Source organism: Vanacampus margaritifer, chromosome 2 (assembly GCF_051991255.1).
Source record: "Vanacampus margaritifer isolate UIUO_Vmar chromosome 2, RoL_Vmar_1.0, whole genome shotgun sequence".
Classification (NCBI taxonomy): domain Eukaryota; kingdom Metazoa; phylum Chordata; class Actinopteri; order Syngnathiformes; family Syngnathidae; genus Vanacampus; species Vanacampus margaritifer.
This window is the reverse complement of record NC_135433.1, coordinates 3,337,475-3,356,155: the sequence shown is the minus strand read 5'-3', so window position 1 is coordinate 3,356,155 and position 18,681 is coordinate 3,337,475. Positions and strand designations below refer to the sequence as shown.

Genomic DNA, 18,681 nt, shown 5'->3' with positions numbered 1-18,681 from the left:
AGATAGATGGACAGGGATACAAATTAGATAGTGACAGATTGAGCAAGAGAAAGTGATGGATATAGAGAGAAACGATAGATAATTGCCTTGGCACCCCTGGTTATGTGTTAAAATCCTTGAAATAAATTCAATTTGATTGCAGAAGCAGACACTCATATAGAAAATTGTAAAAAAAAAAAAATCAAATAAAAAAGTTCACCAGACATCAATAAAACTCCCCTCATGGCCATCTCAGTCCCCAGACCTCAACCCCAATGAAAATCTGGGGAGTGAGTTAAAGAGGAGAGGACTTATGCTTCTAAATGTTTTAGAGAGATTGTGGGAAGACGAATGGTTGAAAATCCCTCTTTCTGTATTCTCCGATCTTGAGAAACTTTATGGAAGATTACCGGTAGGCGCTGTTTTGTTAGCAAAAGGGGGTTGTACAAAGTATTAACATCTTAGGTGCTAAAAATTTTGGCTCACATGATGTGATATAAAATAATTATTTCTTATTATTATCATTTCCCACACTGAATAAATGCATTTGAATTAAAGGTTGGATTTTCCTCTTCTTTTTTTTTTTTAACATTTTGATCCTACGTTATTTAGGGGGGTGGGGGGTGGGGGGGGTATTAGAAGCTAAAGAACACAACATATTTATGGAGGGTACTAGAGACTGGGTTAGATTATTTAGTTCTCCATACAGAGTTAAAGAGGGAAAAGATTATCATTCTGCAGCTAGAGTAATAGAGATTCTTTAGAGATAGACGAAGAAGAGTCAGTGACACATTCGCCTGACTTCGGTTCAGACAGTGTGTGTTCAGTTCCCACTAGTATGAATGTAAATATTTGTCTGTCTCCTCCTGGGTCCTTCCTCTTTGCTGTTTTAAATAAATTTGGCTTTGGGAAATCATTTATCCACTGGGTATCAGTATTATATGATTCTCCAAAAGCTACAGTTACTACTAATGGGATTATATCTCAGAGCTTTACTTTACAGAGAGGCACAAGACAGGGATGCCCGCTATCCCCTTTATTATTTGCAATATTTATTGAGCCACTTGCATTAGCCATACGCCAGGAAAGAAGGATTCAAGGAATTCACTCTGGGGTAACAGAACATAAAATTAATCTATTAATACGCCTTTTGCGCCAAGTCAGCTGAAAAAGGCTCCAGCTCACCTGTGACCCTAAACAAGATGGATGGATAAATGATAGAGAACTATAGCTAGAACTAGCTAGATATGTTAGAATCTGCAGCTAACTATAAATATATACAATATACATAAGATAGATAAAATAAAATTACAATATGGATCGAAATTATGATTAGTAAGTACATTTATAGATGGGCGGCATGTAAACAATAGCTCCACACAGTGGAGGACTGTTCAGCGAGACATTTACATTACATTACACATAATTTACACACATTTAACAACAACAATCATTTGCTTGTGGGTAAAACAAAATGTTTTTCAGTTGTGCATGAGTCAGACCATCCAATGTGGCTGATCTGAGCAAGAATGACACTTTCTTTTATTGCTTGGAACACTAACAAACACGAGGCAAAGTTTGCATAATTGTTTCTGATGATTTTGTGACACACAATTCAACGCCTCTGCCAAACCTCATGTGCCCGTGGAGGAAAACATATTTTCAAACATTCTGCATAAGGTGAAGTTCATGAGGGCGCACGGAACGGCCCGGACGAAGCTGGCGCCCATTCCGTTGTAGTACCCCCGTAAACCGTGTCTTTCATATATTCCGACGAGTCCTTGCAGGACATCGGACGACGTGGCGTGTGAGCCGAAGCAGACAGCTGGGAAATAAGAGAGAAGGTGATGAAATTGTCACAAATGATCAACAACAGTCGCCTTTTCCACTGTACAGTACCGTATCAGCAAAACCAAAGACCTGGTCCAATATCACCGTGTATTGGCTTGGTGCGATCACCTACATATTTGTATGTGATGTAAACAAGTGCCAGTCGCTCACTGGTTGAGCCAGTTTGGCAACATTTGAGTAAAATGTAAAAAAGTAAATCCCCTGTGGTTCATTTGTGCCCCCGGTATATCACATATTGTTAAAGTGGAAGTCAACCTAAATGTTAAATGTTCAATGTGACCTCACTAGTCTACCCATGACATTCTCATTAATATTCAATTTTTGGAATATGAGTTATGTAACAAAATCCATCCGTTTCTACCCATCTCAGGGGGCAGCCATTTTGCCGCTGTCACCTGAAGATGACATCAATGTTGCTCAGGGCTCAGGCAACAACCAATCACAGCTCACCAGTTTTCTGAAGCTGCGCTGTGATTGGTTGTTAACTGAGACCTGAGCACCATTGATGTCATCTTCAGTCGACAGTAAGTGGCAAAATGGCCGCCCCCTGAGATGGATAAAAGTGGCAGGATTTTGCTGCTTAATTTATATTCCACTAACGCAATATTAACCAGAATACCATACTTAGACTAGTGGGGCTGCATAGAACCTATTATTGTCCAAAACATTTTTTTGGGTTGACTTCCCCTATGTGACTGTTTTTAATGGCTGTTAATAGCGAAGAATCAGAATTTGAGGATACACAGCGAGAAATGACCAAAATAACGCACGTGCTAATGCCTGGCTAGCACAAAAGCACACGTGTGATTTGTCATCATAGCTTCAGTGTGAAAGCCAAGAATACAGACTCAACAGATAATGCTCTACAATTTTGACATGGAAAACCAACTAGTAAGTGGACTCTACTGTATGTGTTGATAGAGGCCACTACCTTGCGCCTGCTGCTGCGTTCTTATCACCGCCAGAGGGTAGCTGCTCATTTGTCCGCAAGCAAAGGCCACAAAACTGAAGAAGAAGAGCCTGGAGTCGCTGCTATAGGCTGGATCGCTTTGGGCCCAGGTCATGATAGACTAACGGTGTCACAAATGAAGACTCTGTTAGCGTGTAGGGCTTCCCAGACTTGGGCTGCGTATCCGCAGTACCCAATTACCTGATGGACCGCACACTCCACTCCAGCATACGGGATCATGCAGAGGATGCTGGGCCTAAATCCTCTGTAAAATGAGGACAAGGACTCGTCCCGGTAGATGGAACGGGCGCAAGCCACTACGCCGTGGTAGGCGCCCACACGCTGCAGGTTGAGCCGCACCTTCAGCACCTGTTGGGACATAACAGAAGGGGAACACCACAACGTTTTGCAAAGTTCTACTTTGCTGATAAGGTATTTGCTGATAGTATTTAGGTTTTAGATAGAGTTAGACCAATATGTTTTTTTCAGAGCTGATACCAACTATTAGTAGCCAAGGACGCAGATAACCAATATTTGGAGCCGATATTCATTTTCACTAAAAGGGAAAATATTGGCATCAAAATTTGAAGAAAAAAAAAAAAACTCCAGCTCTTAATTTTTTGGGGGGAATTTTTAAGCATATGTTTATTGAACAACTTTTAGGGTTTGTAAAAATATTGGAGTTAAAAAAAAAAAAAATCTTAGTCAATAATAGACAACTTTGTTTTTAAAATGTAACAAAAAAGTTCAGAGAGCTCCCAAAAGTTAAATATAAACTTGAGTAAATAGCTCCATATTGTCTTCTACAGTAAATAAAGTTTTCCGAAATTTCTCTCTTAAGTATTAAAATATACTTATCTTAGTTTTAATTTCAAACAAAAACAGAAGGTGCACAGAGTGCCCAGGGTCAGCAGCATCTCTCTCTCAAAAAAAAAAAAAATTAGTTCCCTGAAGTTATCACTTTTTCAAATTGATCTGTTATTGGCCGTATAATGCTTCAAAATGGTCGAGATTCTTCACAATGTTGAATATCGGCGCAGATAATCGGTCCATCCCTAGTTTTACAGAATCTCTGTGTAAAAGAGACTTGGGACATACCAAGCAAGAAAGACATCAATTGATCTGATTGTGGGATGCCGTGTCGCACACAGCTGCCTGTGGAAGAACCCTGCTTCACTGGATTCTGTGTGAAAGACATGGCTAGCTAAATGCTACATCTCTAACAGCACTTTTGTAGACTCTCTTCGTAAAGCAGGCTTAGGACCTTCCAAAGGTGGGAACTTCCACCATGGAATTCTGCAAAATCCATCTTAGCTCTGTCTAAAGGGCAATAGCAGATAAAAGACAGATCTTATATTACGGATTTCATGCAGCAATCTTGTGGGATCTCTGTGAGAAATAGACTTCAGTGTTCCTCAGTTGCTGTGCAAATATGCCCCTTTCGAGTTTTCTAAATGGCAATACCATGCGATTGTTGTGATACCTCCAGAGGGTAGAAGACAGCGTGAGCCACAGCACCAGACACGCAACCCAAGCCAAAGCGCTGCTGCACGCTCAGACTCCCCTGACCTTTGCCCAGCATGGACACCTTCATCTGAACCCAGACAAAGGAACGTTCATTAGAAACAAGGAAATGTTGACTAGAATTTGATGGTTGAGGAGGTGTCGACCCACCTGCGCGTAAATGAGACACTGAAGAGTGGACTGCGGCGTCCCTTTCAGGACATTGACAACATTGCCCTGCCACATAGAACGGAGGCCACCAACACGAAGCTCCTGGAAGCCTCGAGAGAAAGCCTTGGATCCATAAAACTACAAAGACAACAAAATGATTATGTCCTATGAAGAGGGTCTTCTGCCCAGATTTAGTCATAACTGTTTTAATTTTCCTTATTTCCTCAGTAAAGCTTTGTGAGTGTTATCGCAATTTCTGCCAAGTGTCTGTAATCAATGATGTTTTTAAAGTCTTATCTCATGTCCGGTGAACTCCAGGTGGGCTGTTTGTGGTACCGCCCTTCAAGATAGTATAAGAAGGTTGTAAGTGTCTGTAATCGGGACACTTGCGAGAAGCTGCAGCCATTGTCTGTAAACTCGCTTGTGCCCGGAATATTCTGTAAAAATAAAATGAAGAGGGTCTTCTGCCCAGATTTAGTCATAACTGTTTTAATTTTCCTTATTTCCTCAGTAAAGCTTTGTGAGTGTTATCGCAATTTCTGCCAAGTGTCTGTAATCAATGATGTTTTTAAAGTCTTATCTCATGTCCGGTGAACTCCAGGTGGGCTGTTTGTGGTACCGCCCTTCAAGATAGTATAAGAAGGTTGTAAGTGTCTGTAATCGGGACACTTGCGAGAAGCTGCAGCCATTGTCTGTAAACTCGCTTGTGCCCGGAATATTCTGTAAAAATAAAACCTTCAAAGGAACTGTTCACCGATCTCCAGCCTGTATTCAGATAATCAACATTATCTCTACCCAAAAGACAACGAACACACGGAAGAAAAAGCTGATCTTCCTTACACATAACAACAACAAGGTGTTTTATTCACACTAAATGTTTTTCCATCCACGCTATAGTCTCTTTTGCATGGCCTGTAAACGGCAGAATTTGACCATTTACCATTTTGCTATGTGTTCAAGGCACCAACACGGAAATTAATGTCAAGTCTTTGGAGGTAGTAACAGAAGTGTCTCACAAAAAGGTTCACCCAAAAAATTGTGCATCAGAGTCATGACAGAAGACTAAGCTCAAGTCAGTTGTAAGGTGGCTTTTAAAAATGGACAGTGAAGGGGAAGTGAAGTCATTCTAAAGTTTGGGACCTATGACAGATAAAAAAAATATCCCCGCTTAGACTTTGGTACCTCCACAAGCAGCTGGCCAGTTCAACTGAGCCACTGGGCAGGTTCGTAGGGATGGTGCAACACGGAGAGGAAAGGTGGGACAAGACTTTCTTCGAGATTTGAAAACAATTATCAGAATCTTAAAGGCACAGTGTGTAATAAGTAACCACTAGATGTCGCTATAGCATAAAATGCAGCCGAAATGCATGCATTTAGAACACTATGGTGGCTTAGAGAGAGCACACTTCTCAAGCCTGCCAGCACCGCGAGCGACGGTCGAGCCATTGGGACCACCAGGGCTAACTACATTCGCAAAGTTGTCCTTTAGGTATCTGTAGCAGGAAGATGGCGGCGAAACATGGCAGCCTCTAGTAAAATGAGACTACAGCCATGTAAAATAATAAGTGATTTCTAGACCTATGATTATTATTGGTGTGCCAAAAAATAGATTCTCATAAGAATCGCGATTGTCATTTAATATGATTCAGAATCGATCTTAAATGTCCCAAAATCGCTTTTATTTAAATTATTTTATACGGTCTTCACTTTGTTTGAGTGTGCCTTTATTGGGAGCGCTGTTCTTTATGTACTCGATTTGGCCACTTGGGGGCAGTGTGGTTCCACGCGGTCTGATACACTGTTAAGTTGTAGCCACATTAGAGAGTAGAAGGAAAACGTCACGATCAAGTTATTCCAATAAAAGTTGTTTTTTTTCAGCGTGGAGACGTTCTTTTGAGTGATAAAAGAGCGCACTAATTAGCATTAGCAAAAATCATTGTCAATCAAATCATTTTGAATGAAAAATCTTTCTTAATCGAAAATCGATTCTGAGTGGAATCGCACACCCAAAAATCGGAATCGAATCGTGAGGCATTCAAAGATTCCCACCCCTAATGATTATATTAAAAAAAATGTATGTTGAATTTTTTTTGCATATTATTGAAATCAATAATGAGTTTTTAAATTGAATGAATTATTAGTTCTCCGCTAGATGGTGCTAAAAAATACTCACTGGGGCTTTAAAGCCCAAGTTTAAGACTGTTGGTGTCATGAAGACGCCCGTTTCAAGACTGGACCACTGGGACCCTAAACCATGACTTCGATTTTCTTAAAGTTCTTAGAAGTCGCATCTCTGCAACACATTTGTGCGAAATAAAAACATTTAGGAGGCATAGCAAAGTACAGTACATAAAGGGTGTGAAGTCAAACGAGGCTACTGTAAACAAATCTTCAACTGTGCTGACCTGCAGCTGGGTCTTGAGGCGGTCAATGGGGGCCGTGGCTGTCCGGGATACAGCATCAGCCAAACCGGCACCGAGAACAAACTTCCTCCACGCGCCAATGCCGGAACTTTCTTCAGGAAACTCGATGGCCAGCGGTCGACTCTCGCCCACGTCGAATACCTGCCCAATCACAAGCAAGTCAAGGGCAGACCATTGAGAATTGAGCATCATTTGCAATGCTATTAAAGTACAAATTGTTCGTCTCCCTTGCTCAATCAACCAATGTTGGAAAGTAAATCCCCCGTAGTTCATTTGTGCCCCCGCCGGTATATCACATATTGTTAAAGTGGAAGTCAACCTTAAACATTTCTTGGCAATAATATGTTAACTCTTTGACTGCCAAAAACGTTAAATAACGTTTAGTAAAATCCTATGGAGGAGTGCCAAAGACGTTAAAAGACGTTTTTTTAAAACCGAGGTGAAACTAACCATTTTCTATTGTTGATTACTGAAAAACGGAATAAGGTAGAAACAAACTTTTTTTTCTGATGAAAGATGAGAGTCCAATATTTCATTTGGTAGTATGTGCGTTTCCATAGTCCAAACACATATTTTTCTGTGGACCTTGAAAGATCAGTCAAAAATGCTTAAATCGGCTGGCACCCACGGCATCCCTTTTCTGAAAACGTCTGGCAGTCAAAGAGTTAAATGTGACCTCACTAGTCTAAACATAACATTCTCATTAATATTCAATTTTTGGAATATGAGTTCTGTAACAAAATCCAGCCGTTTCTATCCATCTCAGGGGGCAGCCATTTTGCCGCTGTCGACTGAAGATGACATCACTGTTGCTCAGGGCTCAGGCAACAACCAATCACAATTCACCTGTTTTCTGAATTGACGTCATCTTCAGTCGACAGTAAGTGGCAAAATGGCCGCCCCCTGTGATGGATAAAAGTGGCAGGATTTTGCTGCTTAATTTATATTCCACTAACGCAATATTAACCAGAATACCATACTTAGACTAGTGGGGCTGCATAGAACATATTATTCTCCAAAACATTTTTGGGGTTGACTTCCCCTATGTGGCTGTTTTTAATGGCTGTTAATAGTGAAGAATTAGAATTCTCCAGCTCATCCGTGACCCTAATGAGGACAAGCGCTATAGAAAATGGATAAACGGATGTTTGGCGTCTCACCAGACTGTGTTTCCACGACGACACCAGCTCGCCGATGTCGTCCACCGGTTTGAGGATGACGTGCTGCAGGAACTCATCCCAGTCGACTGTCATGGAGCCGTCCGTGTCCATCCTGGCGTGTAAATGTCACAACATTGTTAGTTCCGCAATGTGATATTCGTGGCCTGAGAAGCACTTTGTAGCCATACAAGCTAGCGCTAGCGAATGTGCCCGTTGTCATCAGTAACAATAGAGTGACATTCTTGAGAGAATTCCATGTTAATTCATTTGTGAATGAATATTTATCCTTAGCAGTGGAACCTCCAAAGCCAACGCCTCAAAACTGGTACAATAGAAAACGTGACCCAAAATTTTAGGGAACAGGACATGTCATTTACTGCGACACGGGAAAGGGTCTGGCTGCTCAGTAGCTACAATACATTACACTACAATCGCACACACACACATTTACTGGATCAATAACATGAGTAGCACGTAGCCAAAAGGATAAAACCAGAAACACTTGCCAACCAACTGTTTCCTATTCAATTTCCATAACATGTTTCAAAGTGTAACTAGTTTTTACTTTATTTTACTTCTATTGTGGTATATCAGTTAAGGATGTTAAAATACGACTTTAAACTCAGCCTTTGATCCTTTAGGTGAGATTGATTAGACAAAACATTGCAATCGTGTTCTACTTTGGCGGTTCTGCTGTTGTTCAGTGTTGTGTTGTGGGCAAAAGAAGTCTTACATTTGTATTACTTTATTGGCATGGGCCTTTGAAACGACCACTCCTAACTCCTTAAACAAATATATGATGTCCTCCTGGTCAATCAGCCCTGATCAGAAAAGAGACGCACAGCAATTATTGTATGCAACGTAGCACCATAAATATTTTTGGGTTGATGTGTGACGTAAACAAATGTAGACACACGTGCACATCCGGTCGGAGCTGCAACTTTTATGGGATTTACTGTATTCTTATGTCAAATTGTGCAATTTTTTGAGGATTTACGCTAGTGCTGTTTTCACCTGCAAATATATTATGAAATTTACGGTATCTTTATTTTAATCTGCTTTATTGTAACTACTTCAACTTTGGAGAGAGTTTACAGTATAGTTTTAACCTGCACGTCCATTATGAAATTTACGGTATCTTTATTTTAATCTGCAAAATTTTGTGGAATTGAAAGTAGATTTATTTTTAAACAGTACAATTTTGAGCAATTTACTGATGCCAAATTTTATCGTGCACAACATTTGGGGGATTTACGGTAATCTCATTCTAATCCATGCAAAATGTGGGTAAATTGGTTAATTTTTCCAATTGATGTGATTTCATGCACACTTTTGAATTTGATAGATTACCATTTTAGAATGCTAATTTAGCTGTGAAATCAAGAGAGAATAAACCTCACAGTTTTTTTTTATGTGCTCTATAAATACAGAGTTGGGATGAGTTATTTTAATTGTGCTATCGTTAGGTGATTTACAGCAGGCTGTGCAACATCATGAGGTTAAGGATTGTCAATGCATTTTTTGAGGGATGTACTGTACTATTTTAGGCTGCACAACTTTTGGGAGATTTACGGTAACCTTATTCTAATTTGTGCAATTTTTAGGGGATTTACTGGAATCAAATGTTAACCTGTGCAATTTTGGTGGATTTACAGTGAACTAGTTCTAACCAAAGAAATGTATAAGAGATTATATATTCTTGTTCTATCATTTTCAACTTTTTGCAGTTTTATTTAAACCTGGGCAAGTTTTAGGGGGTTTAGGGGATTTATTCTATCGCTACAATTTTTATGTGATTTAAATTAGGCAACTTTCTGGCCATTTATAGTAGTCTTATTTTAACGTGTGAAACTTTTGTGGGATTTTCAGTTTTTTAAATTGAGGACAGCTGCATTAGATGGTGCAGGACAGGTGCACCTGATGATGTGGCGTGTGAGTGTATTTTCTTCATGTGGAATAGCTATTTTGTTTACTCTGCTGAACTTGTTTTAAAATTATCTTTAATTTCATTCATTCAATAAGTCATTGCGTTACTCACCACTCTTGTTTTTGTCCAAGTGGTCAAAGCAAATTTTCCATTTTTTCTCCCGGTCCATCATGTAGCTGAGAAACTCCTCGTAATCCAATTGGCCATTGTTGTCATTATCATAGGAGTTAATGACATTCTATGTGTATGTGTGTGTGTGAGTGAGATGTGAGAGAGAAGCACATGTTAACTGAGCTGAGGAAAATGAAGTCAGCATCATTCAAGCCATAGAGCTTTACCTGCACTTTAGCATCCGCCACCGAGATTCCGTGCGAGCCCATTTCACTGTGCAGCTCCGACAACGAGATGAAACCATCCTGGTTCCGGTCCAGTTTGACAAATAATCCTCGGAACTGATCCATTCGGTGATGCTGATCCGCACTGCGCTGCAGCCTCGCTCACGTGCTGACTCACTGGCAGATAGTAAATCAGACAATGCACCACACTGTCTTCTTGATACAGCAGGTGGCGCTGTATAGTTGCAGCTGGTGGCCACCTGGCCAAACAGGTCCGGAATACCATCATCTAAATAATATTTCGAAAAACAAACAAACAAAACACACATACACACAATTGTTGTATTATAAATATAGAAATTGCATCTGCATTATAAGGTGATGACAGTTCTATCAAGAATGAAGGGTGACTGATGCGTAAACTTGTCATGACGTCACAGCCAGAGCTGTTACCTTTCACTTTGATGACGTACAAACTGGAGCACCAGGATAGTGACTGACAACACGCGGAGGAATGATGTGCCTAAAACAGCGGCTGACTTCGTGCTATTGGTGTCACATTAAACAGAGTCAATAAAAGAGGAAGAAATGTTTCAAAATAAAATTGCTTTATTTGATGTTGCACAAGCGATCACTGTAGCCCAAAAATACGTTGGCCGGGAAGTAAGTTTGGATTTTATTATGTAACATTAATCTTACTAAATCGTACTAAATACTGACATGTATATGCTTTACAGCAGAATATGGGACTGAATTATTAACCATACACACACACACACACACACAAGCAAACTCCACCAGCCATCACTTGTAATTACATTTTATAATTTACGGTGACATTCTCTTTAATTGACTTTTTTTTTTATGCCGCGCAATGCTAGTTTCTTTATTTAAAACACGTAACAACAATTTTGCTTATAATCTGGAACCCGGAATTGGAAGTAACCGACTGTCAGACGTCGAACTTGACGTACTATGAACGCCGCAGAGGGAGGGAGATGCGAGTCTATTTAAAGCGACACCCGGCATCAACCACAGGGGAATAAGAATAAGAACTACCAGCAACACATTCTCCACGTAAAATGATTCACCGGCTCGGTGAACGCTAGACCGGAGTAAATTCGAACCCATCCTCCGGCGAACAGAATCAGCTTCCCCCGCCACTTCCGTCTTTTTCTTTTTCATCACCGTTAAGGCGACGGAAAAAAACAACCCAAAATGGGAAAAGATTACTATAAAATGCTCGGCATCAGTAAAGGAGCCACGGAAGAGGATATTAAGAAAGCATACAAAAAGCAGGCGCTTAAATGGCACCCGGACAAGAACAAGTCCGCGGCGGCCGAGGAGAAATTCAAGGAGATCGCCGAGGCTTACGAGGTCCTCAGCGACCCCCAAAAAAGGGACATCTATGACCAGCACGGCGAAGAAGGTAACGTCATTTCAACTGTCGATCATCTGTCACCTTCGGTATCGTGATGTGCTGTCCATCGATACATAGTTCGGTCAAAGAAATTTAGCAGGTCCGTAGGAACCATCGATCAGTTTTAACTGTGTGACAAATAATTGATGTCGTCGTAATGTATCAAATCATTTTTTCTCACAGTACAACATATCTACATGTGTCTAATATCTTAAAATGTCAAATGTCAGTTAATTGTGTTAAATGAGGTTATTTTTCTATGTAGGCCTACAGTATCGAATTGATACACAAGTTTCAACTATCAGTTCTCGGGTGAGGATAACTATCAATATGTATTGTATCGTTTTCTCTTGCGATATCGTAGCAAAACATTGTGGCAAAATCCAGGTACAAAATATTGCAGTGACGTACCATATGTTTCTGTTATGGGACAGCTTTGGCACACAATCGTCTAATATTGATCGGTTTTAACACTGAATGGGATCAAATATTGATACTGTGACAAAGCCAATCGTTTTCTTAAACGATCTCGTATCAATAGTCTACATGGTTGGGTCAAAATACACGCAGAAAAAATGGTGATCTATAATTGTCTCTCGTGATTCATTATCAATACACAAGTGTTAAAACTAGGATGGGATAAAATAATGATATTGTCACGTGATCATATTGATACATAAAAGTCGAATCTCAATCGGTTTCAATATGTCATGTTGTAATCGTATCGTTTTCTTAACACATTTTGTACCGATACTCGGGGCAAAACTCACAAAGATGGAAAATCGATCGTGTGATGTGTTGTAGCTTTTCCAGTATTGATCAATTTTCATGTGGCGTGAGACAAAATATGAATATTGTATTGTGTTCCCTAAAAATATAGACTAAACAATCCCCCCATTTTGCATTACTGAACTCAAAGTTGCAAGACTATGTACACAAAAGGCCAAATATTGTTCTCAAATCTGTCGTAATCTGTGTTAGTCAGCACTTCTCCTTTACCAATAATCTATCCACCTCACAGGTGCGGCTATCAAGATACTGACTATGATACTTACTGCGATTATTGCACAGGTGATCTTGCCCATAAAAAAAGGCTACTCAAAAATGTGCAGTTATCGCCCGCATCACAACGTTCACAGATGTCACACGTTTTGAGGCCGCATATCATTGGCATGCTGACTGCAGGAATGTCCACACAGCTGTTGCCTGTCACTTTGAATCTTCATCTCTAGACTAGAATCTGCCTCAAAGGGCATTTCATAGAATTTGGCGGTCAAGGACCTCCACAAGCATCATCTTCACCTCCAAGGTTGTCCGAGACGAGCCACCCGGACAATCGTTGCGCCACCAGTTCGCTCAACCAAAACGTTCCAGCATGGCCAGCGTACTCATCAGACATACATCTCATTAGGCATGTTTGGGTTGCTCTGGATCGGTGTAGGCGGAAGCGTGTTTCAGTTGCTGCCAATGTCCAGCAATGTCGTGCAGCCATTGAAGAAGAGTGGAACAACTTTCCACAGGCCACAATCAACAACCTGATCAACTCTATACATGTAAAGGAGATGTAAAACCGCACATTTTAGAGTGGCCTTTTTATTGTGGGCAGCCAAAGGTATACACATATCAAGATAATCCGGGGGTGTTTTTGCCATGATTTTTGATTTGGACCCTTCCTGACAAAACGCCCGACTACACTCTTAAAACTGCCGGCTCATAAATAACCCCAATTTTGGTCCAAAATTGGACTTGACCCACTTGGGCCAATTTGACCCAACTTTCTGGGTTACAACCGCAACAACAAACCCAAGAACCTTAACCCAAGAAATTGGTTTGTTTGGTTACAAAACGACCCAAAGTTGGGTTAAATTAAACCAAGTAGCAGGTCGGTCCATTTTTTGACCAAAATTGGGTTATTTTTGAACCAGCGGTGTACCTTATGTTTTATAAGATCATCCTGTAAAATTATCTTTCCTGTTTCGGGTGGATTAAGAGTGAATTTGTCCTGATAATAGGGTCCGAAATGTGTCTTACATATTACCGGTCGAATATTTTTGACCCCAAATCTTAATACAGTATTTATGGGGAAAGCCGTCTACTTTCAAGTCATTTGATTTTTATTTTTATTTTTTCTACCTGGAGAGCTCAGTATTGTTCATTCGGTAATTTTACCGATTTGACATGTCATCATCATTGCTCTCCTTTTCTTTTTTATATATATATATATATATATATATATATATATATATATATATATATATATATATATATATATATATATTTATTTTTTATTTTTATTTTGTATTATTATTATTTTTTTGTATTTTTTATTTTATTTTTGTATGTGGGTGAATATGTGTATGTGCGTGCGTGCGTGCGAATTCATTAGTTCACCTAAAACCTATTAAAACAAATATATATATCCCATACCGTTCCCCTAAACCGAACACTTCCAGCCAGAGTCGTGAGGCCGTCAGGAAGCAGTCATTTGATAGTAATGTAGCCGATCAAAGAACTGCTCCGACTGACAAAGAAGCAGATCATGCAAAACTGTGGCATTATCCCGCGGCATTATGGGAAAAAACGCTGTACTTTACCAATACTTTCGAACGAAAGGGACCGACACAATGTTTTAGGTTATTCACTGAACCCAAAAAGTTGGGTCAAAATGAATAACCCCAAAAACAAGCCGTTTTGTGGGTTATTTCATTTATTTGTGTGCTTTTCAGTCTAAACTAAAAAAAACTGTTAGGTGCAAAATAATCAAAGTTCGGTCAAAAAGTAGCAGATGCAACATCTTGTGTTATTAAATTTGACCCAACTTTTAAATGAATAACCCACAAAATAACTCAATTTCATTTTCTTTCTTTCTTTCTTTTTTCTTTCCTTCTTTCTTTTTTTCTTTTCTTTCTTTCTTTCTTTTCCCCCCTTTCTTTTTTTTCTTTCTTTCTTTCCCTTTTTCTTTCTTTCTTTCCTTTTTCCTTTCTTTGTTTCTCTCTTTCTTTCTTTCCTTTTTCTTTTTTATTTTCTTTCTTTGTTTCTCTCTCTAAAAACAGTTTGGTAAAAAAAAAAAAAAACTGGGCCCAAAATTGACAGATCCACAACTTGGGTCAATTTGTCCCTTTTCTACTTTGCGCCCCCCCCCCCCCCCCAACACACACACACAAAGGATTGTTACTAAACAACACCAAAAATTTAGCTGTTTTGCATAAAACAAAACAAAAAAATTGGGTCTGTTTGTACAAAAAAAAAAATAAAAAATTAGAAAGTTGGGTTATTAAATTGACACATTTCAAATGGACGCAAAGTAGATTGGGTTATTTTTGACCCAACTGTTTTTAGAGTGACGACCAGTCAAAACTGTTGGCTCCACATTGGCAGTTCCACGCTTCCATAGGGGGCTAATAAATAGTGTATCATTTTCCCAAATGATGCATAGTTGGGACAAAACACAATTGGGTTATTCTGTCCTTGCAACCTTCCAAAAGGGGAAAGGTAACTTATTTGTCTCTTCTGTTGTGTCCTTCAGGTCTCAAGGGAGGAAGCGGTCCTCCCGGCGACAGCCAAGGCAACACCTTTACATACACCTTCCACGGCGATCCCCACGCCACCTTCGCCACCTTCTTCGGCGGCTCCAACCCCTTCGAGATGTTCTTCGGGCGCAAGGCGGGAAACGTGCGCGACGACGAGGACATGGAGGTGGACGGAAACGACCCCTTCGGCTCCTTCAGCAGCTTCAACCTGAACGGATTCCCCCGGGACGTGCACTCGGGCCCGGGCGGGCAGCAACAGCAGCGGCGCAAGCAGGACCCGGCCATCGTCCACGAGCTCAGGGTCTCCCTGGAGGAGGTCTTCCACGGCTGCACCAAGCGGATGAAGATCTCTCGCAAGCGGCTGAACCCGGATGGCAGGACCATGCGCGCCGAGGACAAGATCCTCACCATCGAAATCAAACGGGGATGGAAGGAAGGGACCAAGATCACGTTCCCACGCGAAGGAGACGAATCGCCCAACACTATCCCGGCGGACATTGTGTTTGTCATCAAGGACAAGCCGCATCCGCACTTCAGGCGGGAGGGTTCCAACATCGTGTATCCCGTCCGGGTCAGCTTACGACAGGTGAGACGCCAACCTGGCCCAGATTGATAACTCACCATCCTTAACTCATTTACTCCCAAAAGCGTATAAATACGTTCTATTTTAAATATTACCGTGCTCCCAAAGATGTATTAATACTTTTTTTTTTTATGTTTTTTTATGCAACAGCATACAGAAGGCTTTGTTTGATGCAGCCTCTGAACTGAAGAGAATGGTTGAATTAAGGGTAGTTATTACAAAAACGGCCAGTAGGTGGCAGCATAATATAAGAGATCAAACAGGGCCATGTTGCAAAAAGGCTCTTTCCGTCAGTGTTTTAAATAGATTTGTGAATAATGATGAAACCTGGCTATATTCTAATGCTAATTGTTGCAAATCGGAAACAGATAGAAATATACTGTTTTTCCCTGAAAAAAGAAGAGACTCTAATCTTTCTTAACTAAATCGAGCCACATCTCAAATATCATAGTATCAAATATTTTATGTCAAATATCAGTCAAACTTGACCAATATTTGACAATCTCAATGTATTCTTTTTTTCCTCACAGTACAGTGTCGCTATACAAGTGTCAGCTCGCAATCCATTTTAACTAGTTGTGGGGGGAAAAAATATCGATATTGTAATGTATAGTATCATTTTCTCTTACGGTACAGTATCTCTCGACAAGTGTACAATATCGTCAAATCAAAGTATCAAATATTTGATATCGCAATCTTTCTTTTCTCCCTGTATTGAATCGACAAATGTACAATATCATGATCGGTGTATTTTTTTGGGGGGTGAATCTCTGTGTGAAAGTTGCTAAATGCTAACTTCCTAGCCTAGCAGTATTCCTAACTTACACCTCACATTTTTCCATCTTTGGGAATACTATCAGAGCCGTATGTGTTGAACGGGTATCCCGCAATTCCTGGGATGTGCGTGAAAATGCATACAGTTCCGGTAAAATCTGGGTTTAGCTGGGTTCCGTGTAAAAGACATAGGCACTTACCTGCACTTGTGGATATTTGTCACTTGACATGAGCTTTGGGCGGCACAACTAATAATATGTGCGAGAAAATATCACTATGGGAAACAGAGTGTGATTAAATGGTGTTTAAATATTTGTTCCCACTACTCCGAATGAATCACAGTCAGAGAGAGAGAGCGAGCGAGAGCGAGCGAGAGAGATTCGTATCTGTGCAGCGAGTAGGAGGAATGGTAAAAATACACGACGGGATCGTGCTCACAAGTGGGCGGACGCAGGAGCAGGTGCGATTTGTCAATGCTGATCAGGCACATTACGTACAGTAAGTGCAGTGCTGATCCAGAAGGACTGGAAACCACCTGAAGCGACATCCACAGCTCAAGATCATCGGGACCGTTTGGAGTCCAAGTCGGCTGAAGTCGGCTTGTTGATGTTTTTTTTTTCTTCTCTCTGCAGTCGTTGTGCGGATGCTCGGTGACCGTGTCCACCATCGATGGCAACACGTGCAACATGAAGATCACCGACGTGGTGAAGCCAGGCATGAGGAAAACGGTGGCGGGCCAGGGTCTGCCCTTCCCCAAAAACCCGGAGCAGAGAGGAGACCTGGTGGTGGAGTTTGACGTGAACTTTCCCGAAACGTTGCCCGGCAACGCCAAAGATGTCCTGAAGCGCCACCTGCCCACTTAGGACGACCCACGGCTCACACATGCCCGGATGAATGTGCAATCTCTATTTTTGACATTTTTATTTAATGATTATTATTATTTTTTATAAACTCCACGCATGCTGCCAAATGGATGGAAGCCGGAACCTTTTATGTACATTGGCCTCTTTCCCCCGCTATCACATGCTTTCGCCATAAATGTCCCCGCGCTACGTGCCAAACGACAATCTCACCCTTTCATTAAAATAAATTAATTAAAAAATAAATATTTCCAAATGGACTGGAGCGTTTAGCTAATGGTCCTATGTGAATTTATCATTGTATTATTAGCGCACACTGTAATAGGGTTGCCCAAATTGAGATTCAGGGGCCCAAAATAGTTCGCCAGAATGTTTTTGGGGACTGCAGTGTGAATTCAATGTTATTATTATTAGCATATATTGCACCAGGGCTGCCCAAATTGATGTTCAGGGCCCAATTTTTGGGGCACCTCTGTGAATTGAACAATGTTTTATTAGCCTACACTGTAACTGATATGTTGCCCATATCTAAGTTAGGGGGCACAAAATGATTCGCAGGTACATTTGTGGGTGCTCCGCCTTCAATTTAGCACTGTATTGTTAGCAAAATACATCAGGTTTGCACAAATTGGCTCACGGGTAATTTTTTTGAAATTATTTGCGTTCAGGGGCCCAAAACTGTTAATCTCTCTATTTATCTGTCTCTCTCTCTCCCTCTTCTCTCTTTTCCCTCTCTTTCTCCCTTTCTCTCTTTTCTCTCTCACTCTATCTAGTCTCTCTCCCTTTCTCTCTTTTCCCTCTTTTTCTCCCTTTCTCTCTTTTCTCTCTCACTCTATTTCTCTTTCTGCCTGTCTCTCTCTCTCAACTCTCTCTCCGTCTATCTCTCTCCCTCTATCTAGTCTCTCTCCCTTTCGCTCTTTTCCCTCTCTCTCTCCCTTTCTCTCTTTTCTCTCACTCTATCGCTCTGTCTGCCTATCTCTCTCTCTCCCCTCTCTCTCGCTCTTCCTCACTCTTCTCTCTCTCTCTTCTCTCCCTCTTTTCTCCCTCTCGCACTCTCTCTCCCCTTTCTCTTCTGTCCCTCTCACACTCTCTCTATCTCTCTATTTATCTGTCTCTCTCTCTCCCTCTTTTCTCTTTTCCCCTCTCTTTCTCCCTTTCTCTCTTTTCTCTCTCACTCTATTTCTCTGTCTGCCTATCTCTCTCTCGCTCTTCTCTC

The 18,681-nt window shown here is 40.8% G+C and overlaps 2 protein-coding genes across 2 annotated transcripts; one reads left to right on the top strand and one right to left on the bottom strand.

Annotated features, from left to right (window-relative positions):
- Positions 1-1,000: 1,000 nt before the first annotated feature.
- On the bottom strand, positions 1,001-10,845 carry slc25a24l (solute carrier family 25 member 24, like). The gene is made up of 11 exons (XM_077558014.1): positions 10,752-10,845; positions 10,302-10,587; positions 10,075-10,201; positions 8,770-8,857; positions 8,037-8,148; positions 6,859-7,017; positions 4,454-4,591; positions 4,263-4,373; positions 2,981-3,148; positions 2,762-2,900; positions 1,001-1,804 (listed from the first exon to the last, which is right to left on the bottom strand). Exons 2-11 carry the CDS (start codon positions 10,422-10,424, stop codon positions 1,614-1,616), a joined length of 1,356 nt encoding a protein of 451 aa, XP_077414140.1. The 5' UTR covers positions 10,425-10,587; positions 10,752-10,845; the 3' UTR covers positions 1,001-1,613.
- Positions 10,846-11,262: 417 nt separating this feature from the next.
- dnajb4 (DnaJ heat shock protein family (Hsp40) member B4) lies at positions 11,263-18,093 on the top strand. The gene is made up of 3 exons (XM_077559305.1): positions 11,263-11,727; positions 15,245-15,834; positions 17,238-18,093. The coding sequence occupies exons 1-3, from the start codon at positions 11,517-11,519 to the stop codon at positions 17,466-17,468; spliced, it is 1,032 nt and encodes a 343-aa protein (XP_077415431.1). The 5' UTR covers positions 11,263-11,516; the 3' UTR covers positions 17,469-18,093.
- The last annotated feature ends 588 nt before the right edge of the window (positions 18,094-18,681 follow it).

Excerpts from the sequence above, each read along its gene's own strand:
- slc25a24l (XM_077558014.1), bottom strand. The coding sequence starts at position 10,424 with ATGGATCAGTTCCGAGGATTATTTGTCAAACTGGACCGGAACCAGGAT. Across the intron at positions 4,592-6,858 it reads GCCTCAAGACCCAGCTGCAG|TTTTATGGATCCAAGGCTTT; the intron begins GTCAGCACAGTT and ends TTGTCTTTGTAG. Across the intron at positions 3,149-4,262 it reads CTGTCTTCTACCCTCTGGAG|GTGCTGAAGGTGCGGCTCAA; the intron begins GTATCACAACAA and ends ATGTCCCAACAG.
- dnajb4 (XM_077559305.1), top strand. The coding sequence starts at position 11,517 with ATGGGAAAAGATTACTATAAAATGCTCGGCATCAGTAAAGGAGCCACG. Across the intron at positions 11,728-15,244 it reads TGACCAGCACGGCGAAGAAG|GTCTCAAGGGAGGAAGCGGT; the intron begins GTAACGTCATTT and ends TGTGTCCTTCAG. Across the intron at positions 15,835-17,237 it reads TCCGGGTCAGCTTACGACAG|TCGTTGTGCGGATGCTCGGT; the intron begins GTGAGACGCCAA and ends TTCTCTCTGCAG.